Consider the following 16,674-nt stretch of genomic DNA (forward strand, 5'->3'; position numbering starts at 1 on the left):
CGCAATGCCCTGGCCCGGCGGCAAACCTCCCGAGGCGGTGACTGCGCAGGTGCGGCCTGGCGCAGGGGCTGGCGGGACGGCGCTTAGGGCGCAGACATGTCTGGGGTCCGGGCGGCGGCGCGGCTGTTGCGCTCGCGGCAACGGGTGCTCTGTGGGGCGGTGAGTCGGCCGGCGGGCGGGGTCAGCGGGACAGCCCGCTGCAGAGCGGCCCGGGGTCGTGGCGGGCGGAGGTGTGCGTTTGGCGCCTGACCCCGGGCCTCGGCCAAGGTCACCAAGCGGGCGGGCGCCGTCCACTGCGCCGCAAGGACCCGACCTGCAGAGCGGCCACTCGGCTCTGCCTGCCGCCACGGCCACCGGGACGCTGCTCCTGCTCCGGGGGTCCCGACATGGGCGCTGCCCCTGCTCCGGGGGTCGCGACACCGGGGCGCTGCCCCTGCTCCGGGGGTCCCGACATGGGCGCTGCCCCTGCTCCGGGGGTCGCGACACCGGGGCTGCCGCCATGAAGCTGCGCCTGGCCCGGGGACATCCCCACTGGGAAACACGCTGACTGAGCCCGGCCCCTCTGGGTGCACGCAGCCTCCTCGCTGCAGCCTCTGCCTGTGCTGTGATGGTGTCTCTGGAACTGTTTGGGGCGTCCAGTAGCCCTTAGTTCGTCTGTTTCTGGGGTGCTTCTGACACCAGCGGCCCCACTGCTGCTTTCTGGGCCACCGTGTCTGGTTCACTTGAAAATCTGTGACTCTGCTTTGCCTCGTAACCCACCTACCTGGCCGTTCCTCTTGGATTTTCCCCCAACATCCTTGAGATTGAGAGCCGGGCAGGCACCAGAGTAGCCACTTAGAAAATCTGTGCCCAGACACGCTTAGGGGGAAAAAATGGTGCTTAAGGCGTCCCACTGCTTCTATTTAAGTTTTGATTTAGTATGACAAAGTGTACTGTTCTTGCAGTTACTATTAAGGTGTGCTTTATAAAATGCTCAGGGACATTCACTAGAAGATTCAGTAACTTCTTTGTTAACTGACTTTACTCTTTAAGAATTACACCAAAAGGGTATCTTTAAATTCATCTTCTGAAATAAAAACTAAATTGGTTTATGTCATATGTACTTAAAATTGAAATGGGAGGGCCAGGCAGTGGCACGCCTGGTTAAGTGCCCACATTACAGTGAGCAAGGACCCAGGTTCCAGCCCCTGGTTCCCACCTGCAGGGAGAGAGCTTCACAAGTGGTGAAACGGCTGCAGGTGTCTCTATCGTTCCCTCTCTGTCTCCCCCTCCTCTCAATTTCTCTCTGTCTATATCCAATAATAAATAATATAATCTAAAAAACTGAAATTGGAGAATTTAAGAATATCACTCCTGTTCGAGTAAACCTACTTAGAAATCCAAGAGACTACTTTGCATTTGAAGCTGCTGCAACTGCTTGGATTAACCTCACCCAGATTCAGAGTGGAGGAGCCCTTGGGTAGTTGCTTCCTCTGCCTGTCCTCACCAGTGATCACATCTTCCAGCCCAGCCTGAGCTCTTTCCTCTCACAGGGAATTTCCTCCTCATTGGAAAGCTCATTTTATATTTTGCTAGATTCTTCTCCATGGAACCTCCACTAGTTTGTCCTACAGAGTAATTTTTTAGCCCCTCAGAGTATGGCTCCTTCAAATTGCAGAGTAATGAGAAACATCACTCATTTTGTTGTTGAATGTACTTAGTTCTAAGACTAATTTTATCAATATTTTTTCAAAAAGCAGTCAGCAGAATGGAGAGCAGACCTAAATTGCTGATAGGCTTATAACATGTTCAGTGTGGCCTCTTCTAGGGACCTGTGACTTCATTAGTATCTCACATCTTGGGTGAATGTGTACAGGGTGAGCTATTTAAGCCAAGACCTAAAGAGTTGTAGAGGCTAGTTGGGGGGAGGTCCAGGGAGAACCACCACCCCCACACCCCGGGTGAGTGCAGCGTCTGCAGCCTAGGATCCTCAGTGAAGGGATAATATCACTTGGGCCTGAGGATTACAGGGCAAAGACTCCCAGATGTGTGGAGCCTCACTGCAGAGAGGACTGAGGTGGGTCATTGCCTGGAGCTGTGACCGTCTAGTCCCCAGGGCCAGGATGGGTCTGTATAGGTACCCGCGTCTGTAGAATTACCCCTAGACAACAGGATATCTATCCTCAGCCAGTTAACAGAAATTACTGTAAAGGTATGCATTTCTCATTCAGGTGAGTCTTTGTTCTGTTCAAAATAGTCTCACTGAGGTGGGAGGTCTCTTCTTAGAGTCCCTGGACTGGCCTGTGGCTATTACCCTGAGTGTCCTTCAAGGCTAAGTAGGGGTCCATGGTGAGTTGTTGAGGTGAAGTGAGCATTTCTATACATTAAAAAAAATGATTCTGTGGTCCAGGAGGTGGCTCAGTTGATAAGATATTGACTCTCAAACACCAGGTCCCAAGTTCAGTTCCTGGCAGCACATGTCTGGTTCTCTCTGTCCTTCTATCTTTCTCATTAATAAGTAAAATCTTAAAGAAGAAAAAGAAAGTTAATGATCTAGGGGCTAGGAGACAGCATAGTGGGTTTGCAAAAGACTTCCGTGCCTGAGGCTTGAGGTCTCAAGTTCTCTCCCTTGTACTACCATAAGCCAGAGCTGAGTAGTGTTCTGGCCTGTGTCTTTTTGTCTATCTTTCACTAGAATAAAAAATGAAATACCAAAAAGAGGTTATGATCTAGCGTGGAGGAGAAGGTTCTGAATTCAGTCCCAATACTCCATATACAGGAGTAGTACTCTGATTCTCTCTTTAAATACATAAACGGGGGTGGGGGGTGGGTAGTGATTTAGCTTGAATATCACTTGCTCTTAGGAGGTTCTGACTTCCATTCCTCGCACTGCATGTGTCAGAGTAGTGTTCTGGCTCTCACTTTCTCTCATTAAGTAACATAAGTAAAAGATGGGTGATTTTGGAGGAAAAATTGGTTCCTAGAGCCCTCTGCCCTCCTGTCTCAGCAGTGGCCGGCAACATCACAGTCGGGGTCCCGCGGTTTTCACTTCACTGTTGATGGGAACAAGAGATCGTCTGCCAAAGTTTCAGATGCAGTAAGTTCCATTATAAGTGATTTAGGGGTATACAGGGGTAAGCTACGCCAGTGCTTAATGTATTTGAGTAACACATGGGCCTTACTTAACTGAAAGAAAACAAAAAACCTCCAATACATGCTCAAGTTTTTGCATAATAACATAGATGTGAGCATAATCATTAGTGTTTTGTTGCTTGTAGTGCTTCTGTATTTACAGGTCAGATAAAGATGTAAGTCAAGCAGCAAGGCGATACCCTACAGGCGAATCGTGTTCACTGTTGACGTAATTGTGTCCCAGCAAAGGGCCAGGGTCAGGAATACACTTCTGTCCTCTGCTGACAGACTTTACTTATAAGCCGTTTTCTCTTGAGCTCACAGCAATGCAGAATTGATACCTTCCCAACCATTTAGGCCTGAAATGGGTCCAGACTGGGCCTCAGGCAGCCTCAGGAAACTGGAAGACGCTACCTGAGGAGCATTTCATGAGCTGGGCGGGTGTTACAATCTGTAATTAGATTTGTGTGCAAATACCTTTTTATAGGATAAGATGGTCATTGAAAAGAAAGACCTTAGCAAAGCTGCTCTTCTGTTTCTTGTAGCTTCTGTTACCTTTGCAGTTCTTTGGCTTGCAAAGGGGCTGCTAAGTTTGCAACATTTCAGCTGACAGCCTACTCCTAGCTCCACCAGTGTCTGTTAATAAGTTCTGTCTTGCTGGCCCTCTCCACCACAGTGGTGCCCACCATGTCCCAGACCATGCCTTGCTGGTGCTCAGTCCCAGTGGGGACAGAGGCCTCCGGGCCTGTTGGTCTCTGTGCTGCTTGCTATTCTCCTGTTCTTCACACTCTGTCCTGTAGCTCTAGTCTCTGAGTCTGACATAGTTGGACAGGTAACTGATCGGTTTTCCTTTTTCCAGATTTCCACACAGTACCCAGTGGTGGACCATGAATTTGATGCTGTGGTTGTAGGTGCAGGAGGCGCAGGCTTGCGAGCTGCGTTTGGTCTTTCTGAGGCGGGTTTTAACACAGCATGTGTCACAAAGCTTTTCCCTACCAGATCCCACACTGTTGCTGCTCAGGTAAGAGGAGGGTCCACAGTACTGCCCGCAATGCTGCCTATGTCCTTCTCTTTGCTAATGACTCGCTTGACTTCGGAAAGTGAGGCACAGCAGTGCTGAGTTGGGGAGATGGCTCCAGCATGGGTCCGTCCACTTGATTCCAACCTCGCCATAAGGAACAATTGGACATGGGGGAAGAAGTGCTTTTGCCCATGAAAAGAAACTGTCCAGAAGAATAATTATGCTTTGAGTTTGCAGAGGAGCTAGTCAGCATCGTGTCTATCATGTGCTGTTTGCTGTGCGTCTGAGGAGCCAGGACCCAGAGGGCAGAACGGTGTGGGAAGTGGGAGAAACTGACTGGCAGGAAGCACTTCACCAAGTGACCGTATGGTCACAGGTTATATAGTAGAGATCTTTTTTTTTTTTTTTTTAGATTTTATTTATTTATGAGAAAGGAGGAGAGAGAGAGAACCATATATCACTCTGTGCTGCCAGGGATCGGACTCGGGACCTCCTCATACTTGAGAGTTCAAAGCTTTACCACCGCGCCACCTCCCGGACCACAGAGTGAGGTCCATTCTATGCCAGTTTGTAAGTAGTGGCAAAGAGCTTCTCAGTGGTCCTCCTGACAGCATTTCAAAAATCAGCATTTGTCCCTTTCAAGATAAGGGCAGAAGCTGTAAGTCCCAGTACCTTGGCCCTGAAATACAGGTCGGAGAGCAGGGTGAGACATGGAGTGTGTCCTGCAGTACTGCCTTACTACTCCTGGGAATCCCTGACCTAGATTACAGCCTGGTAACTGGAGTATCTTTGCAGCCACTCCCCTCATGTCTCTGCCCCCAGCCCCTCACAGTCCAGTAGGCACCTCCTCATAGTTGATTCTGTGGATCCAGTGATGTGGCGTGTGTTCGAACCCCAACAGCATGCCTTTGGAGTCTCCATTTGTAACTTGTACATTTGCTTGTTGTTTGCAGGGTGGGATCAATGCTGCTCTAGGGAACATGGAGGAGGACAACTGGAGGTGGCATTTCTATGACACAGTGAAGGGTTCAGACTGGCTGGGAGACCAGGATGCCATCCACTACATGACAGAGCAGGCCCCTGCCTCAGTGGTGGAGGTAAGGTGCTTGTACAGTTTGTTTCTAATCAAAGTACATGGGAAAATTGTGAACAGATATGATTGGTAGTCTTTGCTTCCAGTTTAAGTGTCAGTATTGCATAGAATGTACTAGTTTAGGTTTGTGCTAAAGGTGTTTAGTGTAAATTAGCCGTGACTACTTTCAAGGTACTAGGTGTTTCCATATTTCGCAGCTAGAGAATTACGGCATGCCGTTCAGCAGAACTGAAGATGGGAAGATCTACCAGCGCGCCTTTGGCGGACAAAGCCTCAAGTTTGGGAAGGGCGGGCAGGCCCACCGTTGTTGTTGTGTGGCTGACCGCACTGGCCACTCCTTGCTGCACACCTTGTATGGACGGGTGAGGCCCAGGGCTTGGGGTGTTACCTGGCACATGAGGTGGGAGAGTCTGAGGTTCCAGGTTCAATCCCCAGCACCACCATAAGCCAGAACTGAGCAGCACTCTGGTAAGATAAGGAGAAGTAGCGGTGGTTGAGCTGTCAGGTGATACATGTTACAGTTGGTGTGGATGTCTCTGCAGCAGTGACACTGACACAGCATACTTCACCTTGACCTTGTATGATGGTATAAGAACGGCAAGTGCTCAAGGCTGTTGTAGCGCCTCTGACTTCCTGAACTGGTTGCCTTGCATAACACTTAGTGACTAACACTACTGCATCTTGAGAGTGCCTGTCCCTGCATAATAGGGTCAACTCTGGCCTCTTCAGCTTCTCAGTGTTCTGAGTGGTGCTGCTTTCTGGTCACTGATTTATAGATGTAGGTGCCTGTCCCATAGAATTGACAAAGGCCCATCATGATCAGGACCTGGGCCGGCGCTGTCCAGAACTCTGCAGTGTGGAAGCTACCTGTGCCCATCACTAGTGACTGCTGTGCTGAGGCCGAGAGGCCACCCATGGCTGGCAGTTGCTGCATGATCCAGCCCAGTCTGAGCCAGGCCCCAGATCTGGTGTCAGACTGACAATGTGGCACAGAGAACCGGGGCTGCCTCTGAGGTGCTGTGCTGCAGTGTGTCAGCCACGTGTCCTGCTCGTGTTCTTCACGCACCTAAAACCAGAACAGAGCCAGCTCCATCCCAAGGGGAGTGGACCTGCACTTGCTGACTCTCACAGACCGCAGTTCTCCACACTGTCAGTGCTCATGTGGAAGCCCTGTTCTCTTTCTCTGGTGTTTTAGTCTCTGCGGTATGACACCAGCTACTTCGTGGAGTACTTTGCCTTGGATCTGCTCATGGAGGGTGGAGAGTGCCGTGGTGTGATCGCACTTTGCATTGAGGATGGCTCCATCCATCGCATTAGAGCCAAGAACACCGTCATAGCAACTGGGTAGGGACCTCCTTCTCATAGCTCGGTTCTCTTGGGGAAGTCACGTGTCAGGGATACTAGATTCTCTAGAATAAAGTAGACTCCAGCCCGGATCACCCTGCAAGGACTGCCCCACTGCTCCTGGGGCTGAGAGCTCCGAGGATGCTGGCTTGAGAGGCATTTAACGCTTCTGGACTGGCATCTCTTCTGCTTTCGCAGACAGCCAGCTATGTTTGGATCATTTTTTGTGTGGACAAGTGTTGTTCACAGTCCGTCTTAAACACTGCCATTTGCTGTTGTGGGCACTTTACAAGTTCCATTGTAAGGTTATTTGTGCTTACCAGAGAACTCACTTAGCAGAGAGCACTGAAGTGTCAACAAGAGCCTTCTCTGGTGGTCCGGGAGGTGGCGCAGTGGTAAAGCTTTGGACTCTCAAGCATGAGGTCCTGAGTTTGATCCCCGGCAGCACATATGCCAGAGTAATGTCTGGTTCTTTATCCTCCTATCTTTCTCATAAATAAATATATAAAGAGCCTCCTGTGTTCCACAGGCTGCACCTGAGTTTCTGCCAGCGCAGAGGAGGCCTGGAGGGCCTCACCCTCTGTGCCTCCCCTTCTTTTCCAGAGGCTACGGGCGCACATACTTCAGCTGCACATCTGCACACACCAGCACGGGAGACGGCACCGCCATGGTGACCAGGGCTGGCCTTCCCTGCCAGGACCTGGAGTTTGTGCAGTTCCACCCCACAGGTAGGGCTGGACTCCGTCTGGCTGCTCTGTGGTTCTCCATTCTGGAAAGGCTTCTGTGGTTGCCAGACTTCTGTCTCAGAGCCTAACCTAGCACTTCCTCTTCCCCACTGCAACAGGCAAGGTCTGTGTCTCACAGATAAGCCTCATGTTTACAACCCAGACCTAGCAACTGTCAGGTTGCAAATGTCTAACAGGTGAGGTTCTTGGCAGGCATATATGGAGCTGGTTGTCTCATCACGGAAGGATGCCGTGGAGAGGGAGGCATTCTCATCAACAGCCAGGGCGAGCGCTTCATGGAGAGATATGCCCCTGTGGCCAAGGACTTGGCATCCAGAGACGTCGTGTCTCGGTCCATGACCCTGGAGATCCGGGAAGGAAGGTTAGTCTGCTCCCCTCTGCCCTCTGTGTGCTCTGCTGGGTATGCGGATTCGTAGGTTGAGGGTGCTGGGATGGAGCCCAGGATGCCTCTGGGTGTTCTGCCACAAGCTCCCTCCCGCCCCTCCTCTCTCTGTGCCTGTGCTTCCTGCCATCACATTGGCTAAAGTGGCTTCCACGTGACAGCAGCACATCTGAAGACCTGTTTTGAGAATTTCAGCCAGTCTGATGGAAATCTTTCTCAGTTCTCTTGAGTATGTAGTACTTAGTATGGAGGTGTGAAATACAGCCCCAGCCCGAAGTTGGCACAGGAACCTCAGATGATTTTGGAGGTTGTTTTGAGTTTCTTTATTTGCTATTCTTATTTTCTTATTTGTCTCTACTAGAGCATTGCTCACCTCTTATGGCTTATGGTGGTGCCAGGGATTGAACCTAGGACCTGGGATCCTCAGGCATAATGTCTTTTTTGCGTAGCCATTATGTTGTCTCCCTAGCCCCAGGTGGTTTTTAATCCAGAGGTATGCCTTCAAGGTATGGGTTTGTCCCTCAGTGAAGCACAGTCAGGCTCAGGTGTCTGACACTTACTGTGGCCACTGACTCTTAGGCTGTGATGCACAGGGTGCTGGGCTCTGCCCTGCCAGACGGAAAAGTCAGGTGGTTCTTCTGGAGATTTTGGCACAAAGAGCTTTGTAGCATGTGTACTCGGCCAGGTGCCCCACCACCCAGCCCATAGCTATGCAAAGCACAGCAAGGTGGGACCTCTCACAGCTGTTACTTGAGACATGTGAGGAGTTCACCCTAGCACACAGTAGGTGCTCAGAACAGACAGGATGGCGCACGGCCACCTGTGAAGAGGAGAGGCTGTGCGGTGTGGGAGGACTCGTACTGCTGCGGTTCCGGCCTCTGCCCTGTGTCACAACGTCCTTCCTTCCCCAGAGGCTGTGGCCCTGAGAGAGACCACGTTTACCTGCAGCTGCACCACCTGCCTCCGGAGCAGCTGGCGATGCGCCTGCCTGGCATCTCGGAGACAGCCATGATCTTCGCCGGCGTGGACGTCACCAAGGAGCCCATCCCCGTCCTGCCCACCGTGCATTATAACATGGGTGGCATTCCCACCAACTACAAGGGCCAGGTGAGCGGTCCTCCCCTTGCAAGAGTGTGTCCATCTTAGAAGAAAGGTGTGTTTTCCTTTGGGAAGCACTGTGTCAGGCAGCAGTTCAGCTCCTCCCCCTGAAAGGCTGAGGAAGACGTTAGTGACGACGTTCCTGTCCACTCCCAGCTGCAGCTGTGAGTGATCAGCTCCTCAGCACATAGGTGGTCATTCAGTGGTCCTGCACTTAACACTTTGGGCTGGCGTGCAGCTCCCAGGAGCTTTTTAGTCACCGCCTCAGTCAGCCCCACGCCAGGAGGGGTGGCAAGGCTCATCTTCTCACCTGACAGGTGACTACTAAGGTGGGAGGGCCTGGGGCCAGCTAGAGTGTTCTACCTCAGGCTTAGTAGTCCCCCTGCACCTGCTCCTCTGTGTCCAGTCTGAGTGTGGAAGCGGGTCAGTTCAGAGGTGGTGGCTGAGGCTTCTGAGTGTCGGGTGTAGGGTTAAAGCCATGGGTGCCATCGCTTGGGGCCCCAACTCCTCGGCATGGGAGTGGATGGGGGCAGAAGGGGGTGTTTGTAGGCGAGAGCAGATGTGGGCTTCACTTTCTCGTCTGCAGCTGCAGCGTGCTTCCCGTGGTGAGCCCGGTGAGCCAGTCTTGACTCCCGTCTTCTGCCACAGGTTCTGAAGCACGTGAATGGCCAGGACCAAGTTGTGCCTGGGCTGTATGCCTGCGGGGAGGCTGCCTGTGCTTCTGTGCATGGTGCCAACCGTCTGGGGGCAAACTCACTCTTGGACCTGGTGGTTTTCGGCCGGGCATGTGCCCTGAGCATTGCAGAGTCCTGCAGACCTGGTAGGTGCTTCCTTCAAGCAGCCAGGAGGCTACAGAGCCTTGACCTGTGATTGGAGATTTGCTTAGTCTGGCTTTTCCCATACAAATGAGAAAACACAAAATCAGGATTTTTTTTTTTTTTTTAAACCTGAGCACTGCTCAGCTCTGGCTTATGGCAGTGTGGGGGTTGAACCTGGGACTTTAGAGCCTCAGGCATGAAAGTCTCTTTGCATAACCATTATGCTATACCCCCACCCTAGGAGTTTTATTTATAATGAGTAGGCATAAGTGAAAATAGAACTTCTTGGCTCTTGCAGAAAAGTAAGTCGGGCTAAAACCAAAATATACCTAGTCTGTCAGAGGAGCATGGGTGGCTACATGTAAACAAAAGGTTGGGCCGCGGCTCTCGCCCTTCAGTGACAAAATGAATCACAGTCGAAGGTTTTCCTGTGGTAACTTGGTGAGCTGATGGGGAGAAAAGGGAGGGAGAGAAAGAAGGAAAAAAGCCTAAAGGTTCTCAAAACATTTTTTAAAGTAGAACAACAACTTCACACCGCCCCCACTATTGGGGATTCTGTGGGGCTGTGGGCTGATTGTACCACTCCCAGTGAGGTGTTCACATGCTTTGTATGCTGCCCCCATGTGGTTGACTAGGAACTCACACCTGCCATTGTGTGTGGTAAAGTGTATTCCTCATCCTGGAGTTTAGTGAAGAGAGTATGAGGGTCAGGATCAGCAGCAGATTTCATCTGGCCAGGCTGCCCCTTCGTCCCCGAGCCTCTAAAAGGAGAGGGCAGCTTGGGTGGCACTGTGAGCTGCACATCTGGGCAGTAGCCAACTTTCCCCTAGTAGAGTTAACCGGCCACAGCCTGTTTGCATGGCTTAAAAGATGACTCCTGTTTTGCTCACACAAAGACACTGGTATTTACCAGAAGTCTTGTCTGGATGAATATCTTTTGCCCTGGGTCAGTAGAGGGTCCCCAGCTACACAAAGGACCAGCTCAGGTCACCTGTGCATTATCCGAATGTCCTGAAAGGCAGTGCATCATTGGAAAGCACCCAGTTTTTCTAAACAGTTCTGTAAAGCTAAATTCTGTCTCTCCACCACCCCACCCCCGCTTAGGAGATAAAGTGCCCTCAATCAAACCAAATGCTGGGGAGGAATCTGTCATGAATCTTGACAAGCTGAGGTTTGCTGATGGGAGTATAAGGACGTCAGAGCTGCGGCTCAGCATGCAGAAGGTAAGGGTCTCGGCGTGCACAGGAAGAGTAGTCCGGCCACACCACAGCCCGCAATGACCAGCAGGAATATACAGGAGCTCACGCATAAGTAAGGTAGAAGCCTCTGGTGCTGGAGAAACACTCTGGTCTGTCTGTCTCTTAAGTAAAGCTCCCTATATTGGGTTGTTGGGGTAGTCATGACGCATGTCTGCATAGAAAAACAGATGGGGCTGGGTGCTGGCGTACCCAGATGAGTACACGTTTTAGCGCGCAAGGACCTAGGTTCAAGCCCCCAGTCCACACCTGCAGGGGTGAAGCAGGGCTGCAGGTATCTCTGTCTCTCTCCCTATCTCCCCCTTCCCTCTTGATTTCTGGTTGTCTATACCCAATAAAAATAATACAAATAAATAAAGTTTTAAAAAGCATAGAAAAATATGAATCATGACTTTCCCAACAACCTAATATATGCTCTTGGCAGAGGATCAAAATCGAGATTAGCCAATCAGAGTAAGAGTACAGGAACTGGCTTCGGTTTGTGCTGCAATTAAGCACATTGTGCAGAGCTTTTTCAAAAGGAAGGATCGTTCTGTACACGAGGAAATAAGAGCGGATCAGACTTTCCAGCACCTAACATGAAGTCTACTTTATGACACGTTTCTGAGGGCTGTGGTCAGTAAGACTAAAGGTACGCGGCTGGCTGGTACACCAGTTGAGCGCATACTTGGACATGCACAAAGACCGAGGTTCAAGCCCTCAGTCCCCACCTATAGCGGGGAAGCTCCGCAAGCAGTGAGGCAGTGCTGCAGGTGTCTCTGCTTTATCTCCTTCCCTCTGGATGTATCTATCCGATAAATAAGATATTTTTAAATTGTAGTTTTAAAAAAACTAGTCACTTGATATGCAAGATTACCAGAGGAGCAAGCAGTGAGGACCCAAGCCTCTCATTTCCCTTTACTTGACAGCCTTCCACTCAGCCCTCTGCCACCATGCTGGTGTGCCGTTTCCCATGACATTTACCCCCGGCCTCCAGAGTGAGAGAGAGCTTGTGACCACACAGCTGCCATCAGCAGGTGCAGAGCCCCAGTCACTCCATCGGCTCAGGCATCTCCTTGGACTCCTCTCTCCTGGGCAAAGTATCTCAGAGCTGCCTGTCATGAACTCAGTGTTCTTCTGTAAATGACACTGTCGATTTTAAGATGTACGTGGTGTGTGTGTGTGTCTATATCTTATGCTGAACGAGGGAATGAACTGAGGGTCTTGTGCGTGTGTGATGACAATGAGCAGCCTCCTTGCCCCAAACTGATTTACTCTGTATACTGAGCAGGGGACGAACAGCAAGGAGAGAGATCACAGCACTGCTCCAGCATTGGTAGAGCTCCCCTGGTGCTGTCTGTGGCTCCTGCATCTGTTACTGAGGGCCACAGACACTGTGCTCTACCCGTTAAGCCATCTTCCTGCCCTTAAAACTCTTATTTAGGGATTCGGGCGGTAGCGCAGTGAGTTAAGCACACGTGGTGCAAAGCGCAAAGACAGGTGTAAGGATCCCGGTTCGAGCCCCCGGCTCCCCACCTGCAGAGGAGTCGCTTCACAGGCGGTGAAGCAGGTCTGCAGGTGTCTGTCTCTCCCCCTCTCTGTCTTCCCCTCCTCTCTCCATTTCTCGCTGTCCTATCCAACAACAATGACATCAATAACAACAATAAAAAAAAGGGCAACAAAAGAGAATAAATAAATAAATAAATAAATAAATAATTTTTAAAAACTCTTATTTAATAGACGTGAAATTTTTAATGAAAACTTCCTTTTAAAAGTCATAGTAATGTTCTCAAACTGAGTTCCCTAGTTTTTCTGTTTAATCTGTGTAAATATTTTACAGAGAATAAAGCCCAGAAAAAAGATGTCTGAATGTTTGACAATGCTTGGGATAACGTTTTCGTGTGGGTTAGCAATTTGTAAATGCACTTGTTTGTTTCAGTCGATGCAGAACCATGCTGCCGTGTTCCGTGTGGGAAGTGTGCTACAGGAAGGCTGCGAGAAGATCAGCCAGCTCTATGGGGACCTGAGGCACCTGAAGACCTTTGACAGGGGTTAGCAGTTCTGAGGGTCTCTGCTAGACCGCATGTTGGGTTCGTCCCACCCACCCAGAGCTCTGAGTAGAGCCTGGCAAACCCAGAACAGCTGGCTCACCCCCGTGTTTCCCCAGGGATGGTGTGGAACACAGACCTCGTGGAGACTCTGGAGCTGCAGAACCTGATGCTCTGTGCCCTGCAGACTATCTATGGGGCAGAGGCCCGCAAGGAGTCTCGGGGCGCACATGCCCGCGAAGATTACAAGGTACAGCTTGCAGTGCCAGGCCTGCCTGCTGGTGGGGGGAGCTGCCGAGCCTTGGCTCTTTGTTCAACACCAGTTCATCCTCCTGCTTTGCTGCCCTGAGCAGCATCAGTAAACGACTCACCGCATCCCTTACAGTGAAAGCGAATTGTTACCTAACCTTGTCGTCTGTTGTGGACGAGGGATTATAGATCTTTGGGGTCACTGCTCTTTACACTGAGCTGTAGTATGTGTACGCACTTGTCCGGTTGTGCTGGAAAAGTGACTGGACACATGACAGTGAAGACCACAGTGAGGCCTCAGGACGGAGTTCATGAGCCATCCCAGCACACTCTGCTTCACTTTTGCAGACAGCCTGCTCAGGATGTTGTTGGAGGATGGTGACAGCCTCCCACCAGCTGATCTTGGTCAGTGGGGAGGTGGGCTAAGCAGAGAGAAATAGGTTAGAGTTCACTACACTCTGCTTAGTGTGTCCTCTTGACTGGGTGGGTCAGTTTGAAGCATGCTTGCTAACTGTGCTGAAATAGCTTCCTAGGCCATGGTGGGCACTTCATGTCTCAGTCTCAGGCAGCCATGACACGTGTGCTGTTAGAGACTCATCATGAAGTTGCTTGTGTACAGATTAGGGAGTGTGCCGTAACTCCACGGTCCCGGGGAACACCACATGCCTCACTTAGCAGAAAGAGTCGAGTGTTTGGTTCTTCATGGTCTTTACTTGAAGGTTCCTGTGTGTCTGCCTTAGCCATTATCAAAATCAGAAATAGTCTGTCTTTTAGAGTACAGCATAGTCTGTAGCTCCATTACTAGGAGTTGTAGAAAGAAAAGACATAGACTGGCTCTGGCTTACGCTGCCAGCCTGCTGCCCAGACGTGTGTGTGCCTCGTGGGTCCTACCTTTAGGGACTTGGATGTGGTGAACATGGAGTAGGGCAAGGTGGTCTTTTCACACCTGAAAGACTGACAGTCGCCCCTCCGTGCCTCTGGTCAAAGTGACACAGATGGTTTCTATCAGGAACCGTAGAAGAAGGGGTTGGGGGCCGGGGGAGGGGGGGGCAAGTACCAGGCAGCCAAGCTCTCTGAAACAGGAAGCTGACAGCATTCATCTCACGCTGTCACATGACGGGTTTGCAGTGTTTTCAGGATCTGTTTCTCTGGGAGTAACAGGAAACTGGGATGTACTGTTGATGGAACCTTATGAAATGAGGTTGCCACTCTGACTTCAGGTGCGCATTGATGAGTACGACTACTCCAAGCCCCTCCAGGGGCAGCAGAAGAAGCCGTTTGCGGAGCACTGGAGGAAGCACACACTATCCTTCGTGGACATCCCGACAGGCAAGGTGTGTGTGGGCGTATCTGCTGACTGCCTGGCGCATGTGCTGGTCTGCAGTTCAGCGCTTGATGAGCTGGGGAGGGAGCAGTGACAGGTCTGAGACATGGCTGAGAAAGAGAGCAAACATTCTGGAAGTAGAATTCCGCCAGCTTGCCTTGCAGCAGTTAGCACTGGCAAGAAAGGGACCCATGGAGGGCAGGGCTGGTGTGAGGACACCCTCTCCAACCCTTCCGCCACCCCTACCCCCACCTCCCCACCGGGTTGCCAGGGACTCCTGGAAGAAGCCTTAGCATCCCTGGCATATAAGTAGAGAGCAGAGACAGGAAGGGCTGGGCTGGAAACTGGAGGCAGCAAGCTGAGATCTCAGCAGAGGTCCAGGGTCTCACTCCACATCTTCCATCCGTGTGACATTGCCACAGGGCACTAAAATCCAGATCACTGAAGACAAAGGGTCTTAGTTTCCTGGGTCTGCAGAAAGTAGGTCAGGCTCTGCCATCACCACTCACTACAGTGACATCCATGTTTTCCTTTTGAAAAGATGTGTTGTCATGAGAGGGTTGGGGGAGAGAGCACTGGAGCCAGGGTCTAAGTCAGGACACCACGCTTTAAATTCAGGGCTACATCCGCTCTACCTCTCCTCGGCCACTTTCATCTATTCTTTCATTTTTATTACTTGGACTAGCATTGGTGTAGGGTCTATAGGTCTCAGTTATGCTAGCTCCATGATTCCTGTGAAGGTTATGACTGTAGTCACTAATCAGACTTTTCTTGTGTTTAGTAGTGTTTGGGCTTTTGCTGCTGTCGTTATTTTTTCCCTAGCATCATTAAAGAAATACGTGTTTCATTTAGAAAATACATAAAGGATTTTTTAAAAGTCAGCATCTTTAAATTAACTGATGAGATTTGCCCTTTCTTGCTCTGGGTATTTCCTTCCAATTTACTGTCTCTGGACATGATTTTCCTGTGTGTGTATTTACGAGTATATTCACTCACAAACAGGAGAAACAAAGTGAATATTTTGCTGAAACTTGATGAACACATGTCTCTTTCCATATTGGGGACAGTGTGGTAAAGCATCGGGAATGGCAGTGTCACTCCTCTCCCACTGTGTGGCTTTACAGTATTTACAAGGACAGCAGTTTGCATTGTTTCAAGCTTGTTATTAAATATTCCAGTGACTGTCTTTAATTTCCTGAATATTTGTCTGCAAATCTATAGTTGATTTTTCCAAAAATGCACAAGGAAGATGTTTGCATTTTAACACACTACCAACTCTTCTTTTCAAGGTCTCACTGGAATATAGACCGGTCATTGACAAAACTTTAGATGAGGCTGACTGTGCCACCGTGCCCCCAGCCATCCGCTCCTACTGAGGAGCCAGCCCCACCCACATGGTCAGTCTCGTGAAGGCCTACACGTGTTCCTGTCGCAGTCCCCAGCCCTCTGGTGCAGAGCTCCGAAGAACACGGTCATCCACAGTGGCCAGGAAGCATTAAACCTTTATCCCTGCCTTATGCCTGTGAAGTAGTAAAACAGCATGGTTCTTAAATAAAATATAAATTACAGATCCACTTTTGACTTTAAGCATATTTGTGCAATATTTTTGTTAGTTTGTTCATTAGAAGCAGAGAGAGACCATAGCACCACAGCGTCCTTCAGTGCAGTGGGGGCCAGGCTCAGCCCTGAGCGGGATGCATGGCAGAACAGCACACTGCAGCTGTGCTCCTTCACTGGACTGTATTTTAGAGACAGCCAGAAATCAAGAGAATGGGGGAGATAGGGAGACAGAGAAACACCTGCAGCCCTGCTTCACCATTCACAAAGCTTCCCCCTGCAGGTGAGGACCGGGGGACTTAAACCTGGGTCCTTGAGCACTGTAACATGTGCGCTCAACCAGGTGTCCCATCCCCCCTTTTTTTAAGGATAAAAGTCCCACATGAGAGAGAAATTGGTATCTGGGTGCTGGGTCGTAAATCTGAGTTATCTCAGGTTTCACCACCTGAGTTATTTCCTCAACTGCTAGGCATATTTGTTTATTTAAATATAAAATGCTACCAGATGTTTTGTTGTGCCTATTAAGACAAAAAATCATTCTTAGTGCCTGAGAGCATATAAAGAAAACAGACATTCCCAAATTAAAGTACACATGATCCCTGGATCAGATACATGTGCTTAACAGTTAATCATATTTATATGTTTTCA

The 16,674-nt window shown here is 50.2% G+C and overlaps 1 protein-coding gene across 2 annotated transcripts; it reads left to right on the forward strand.

Annotated features, from left to right (window-relative positions):
• The first annotated feature begins 3 nt into the window (after window positions 1-3).
• SDHA (succinate dehydrogenase complex flavoprotein subunit A) lies at window positions 4-16,043 on the forward strand. 2 transcript variants are annotated; one of them, XM_016187047.2, is made up of 15 exons: window positions 4-159; window positions 2,987-3,076; window positions 3,971-4,132; window positions 5,086-5,229; window positions 5,423-5,587; window positions 6,421-6,569; window positions 7,173-7,297; window positions 7,508-7,676; window positions 8,609-8,804; window positions 9,444-9,615; window positions 10,718-10,836; window positions 12,788-12,899; window positions 13,016-13,146; window positions 14,366-14,479; window positions 15,759-16,043. In XM_016187047.2, the coding sequence occupies exons 1-15, from the start codon at window positions 97-99 to the stop codon at window positions 15,843-15,845; spliced, it is 1,998 nt and encodes a 665-aa protein (XP_016042533.1). In that variant the 5' UTR covers window positions 4-96; the 3' UTR covers window positions 15,846-16,043. The 2 variants fall into 2 exon arrangements, with proteins under 2 accessions (XP_016042533.1, XP_007520591.1); XM_007520529.3 differs by having other exon boundaries at window positions 5-159; window positions 2,990-3,076.
• The last annotated feature ends 631 nt before the right edge of the window (window positions 16,044-16,674 follow it).

This window comes from Erinaceus europaeus, chromosome 5 (assembly GCF_950295315.1).
Source record: "Erinaceus europaeus chromosome 5, mEriEur2.1, whole genome shotgun sequence".
NCBI lineage: Eukaryota > Metazoa > Chordata > Mammalia > Eulipotyphla > Erinaceidae > Erinaceus > Erinaceus europaeus.

Excerpts from the sequence above, each read along its gene's own strand:
- SDHA (XM_016187047.2), top strand. The coding sequence starts at position 97 with ATGTCTGGGGTCCGGGCGGCGGCGCGGCTGTTGCGCTCGCGGCAACGG. Across the intron at positions 5,230-5,422 it reads CCCCTGCCTCAGTGGTGGAG|CTAGAGAATTACGGCATGCC; the intron begins GTAAGGTGCTTG and ends CATATTTCGCAG. Across the intron at positions 12,900-13,015 it reads CCTGAAGACCTTTGACAGGG|GGATGGTGTGGAACACAGAC; the intron begins GTTAGCAGTTCT and ends GTGTTTCCCCAG.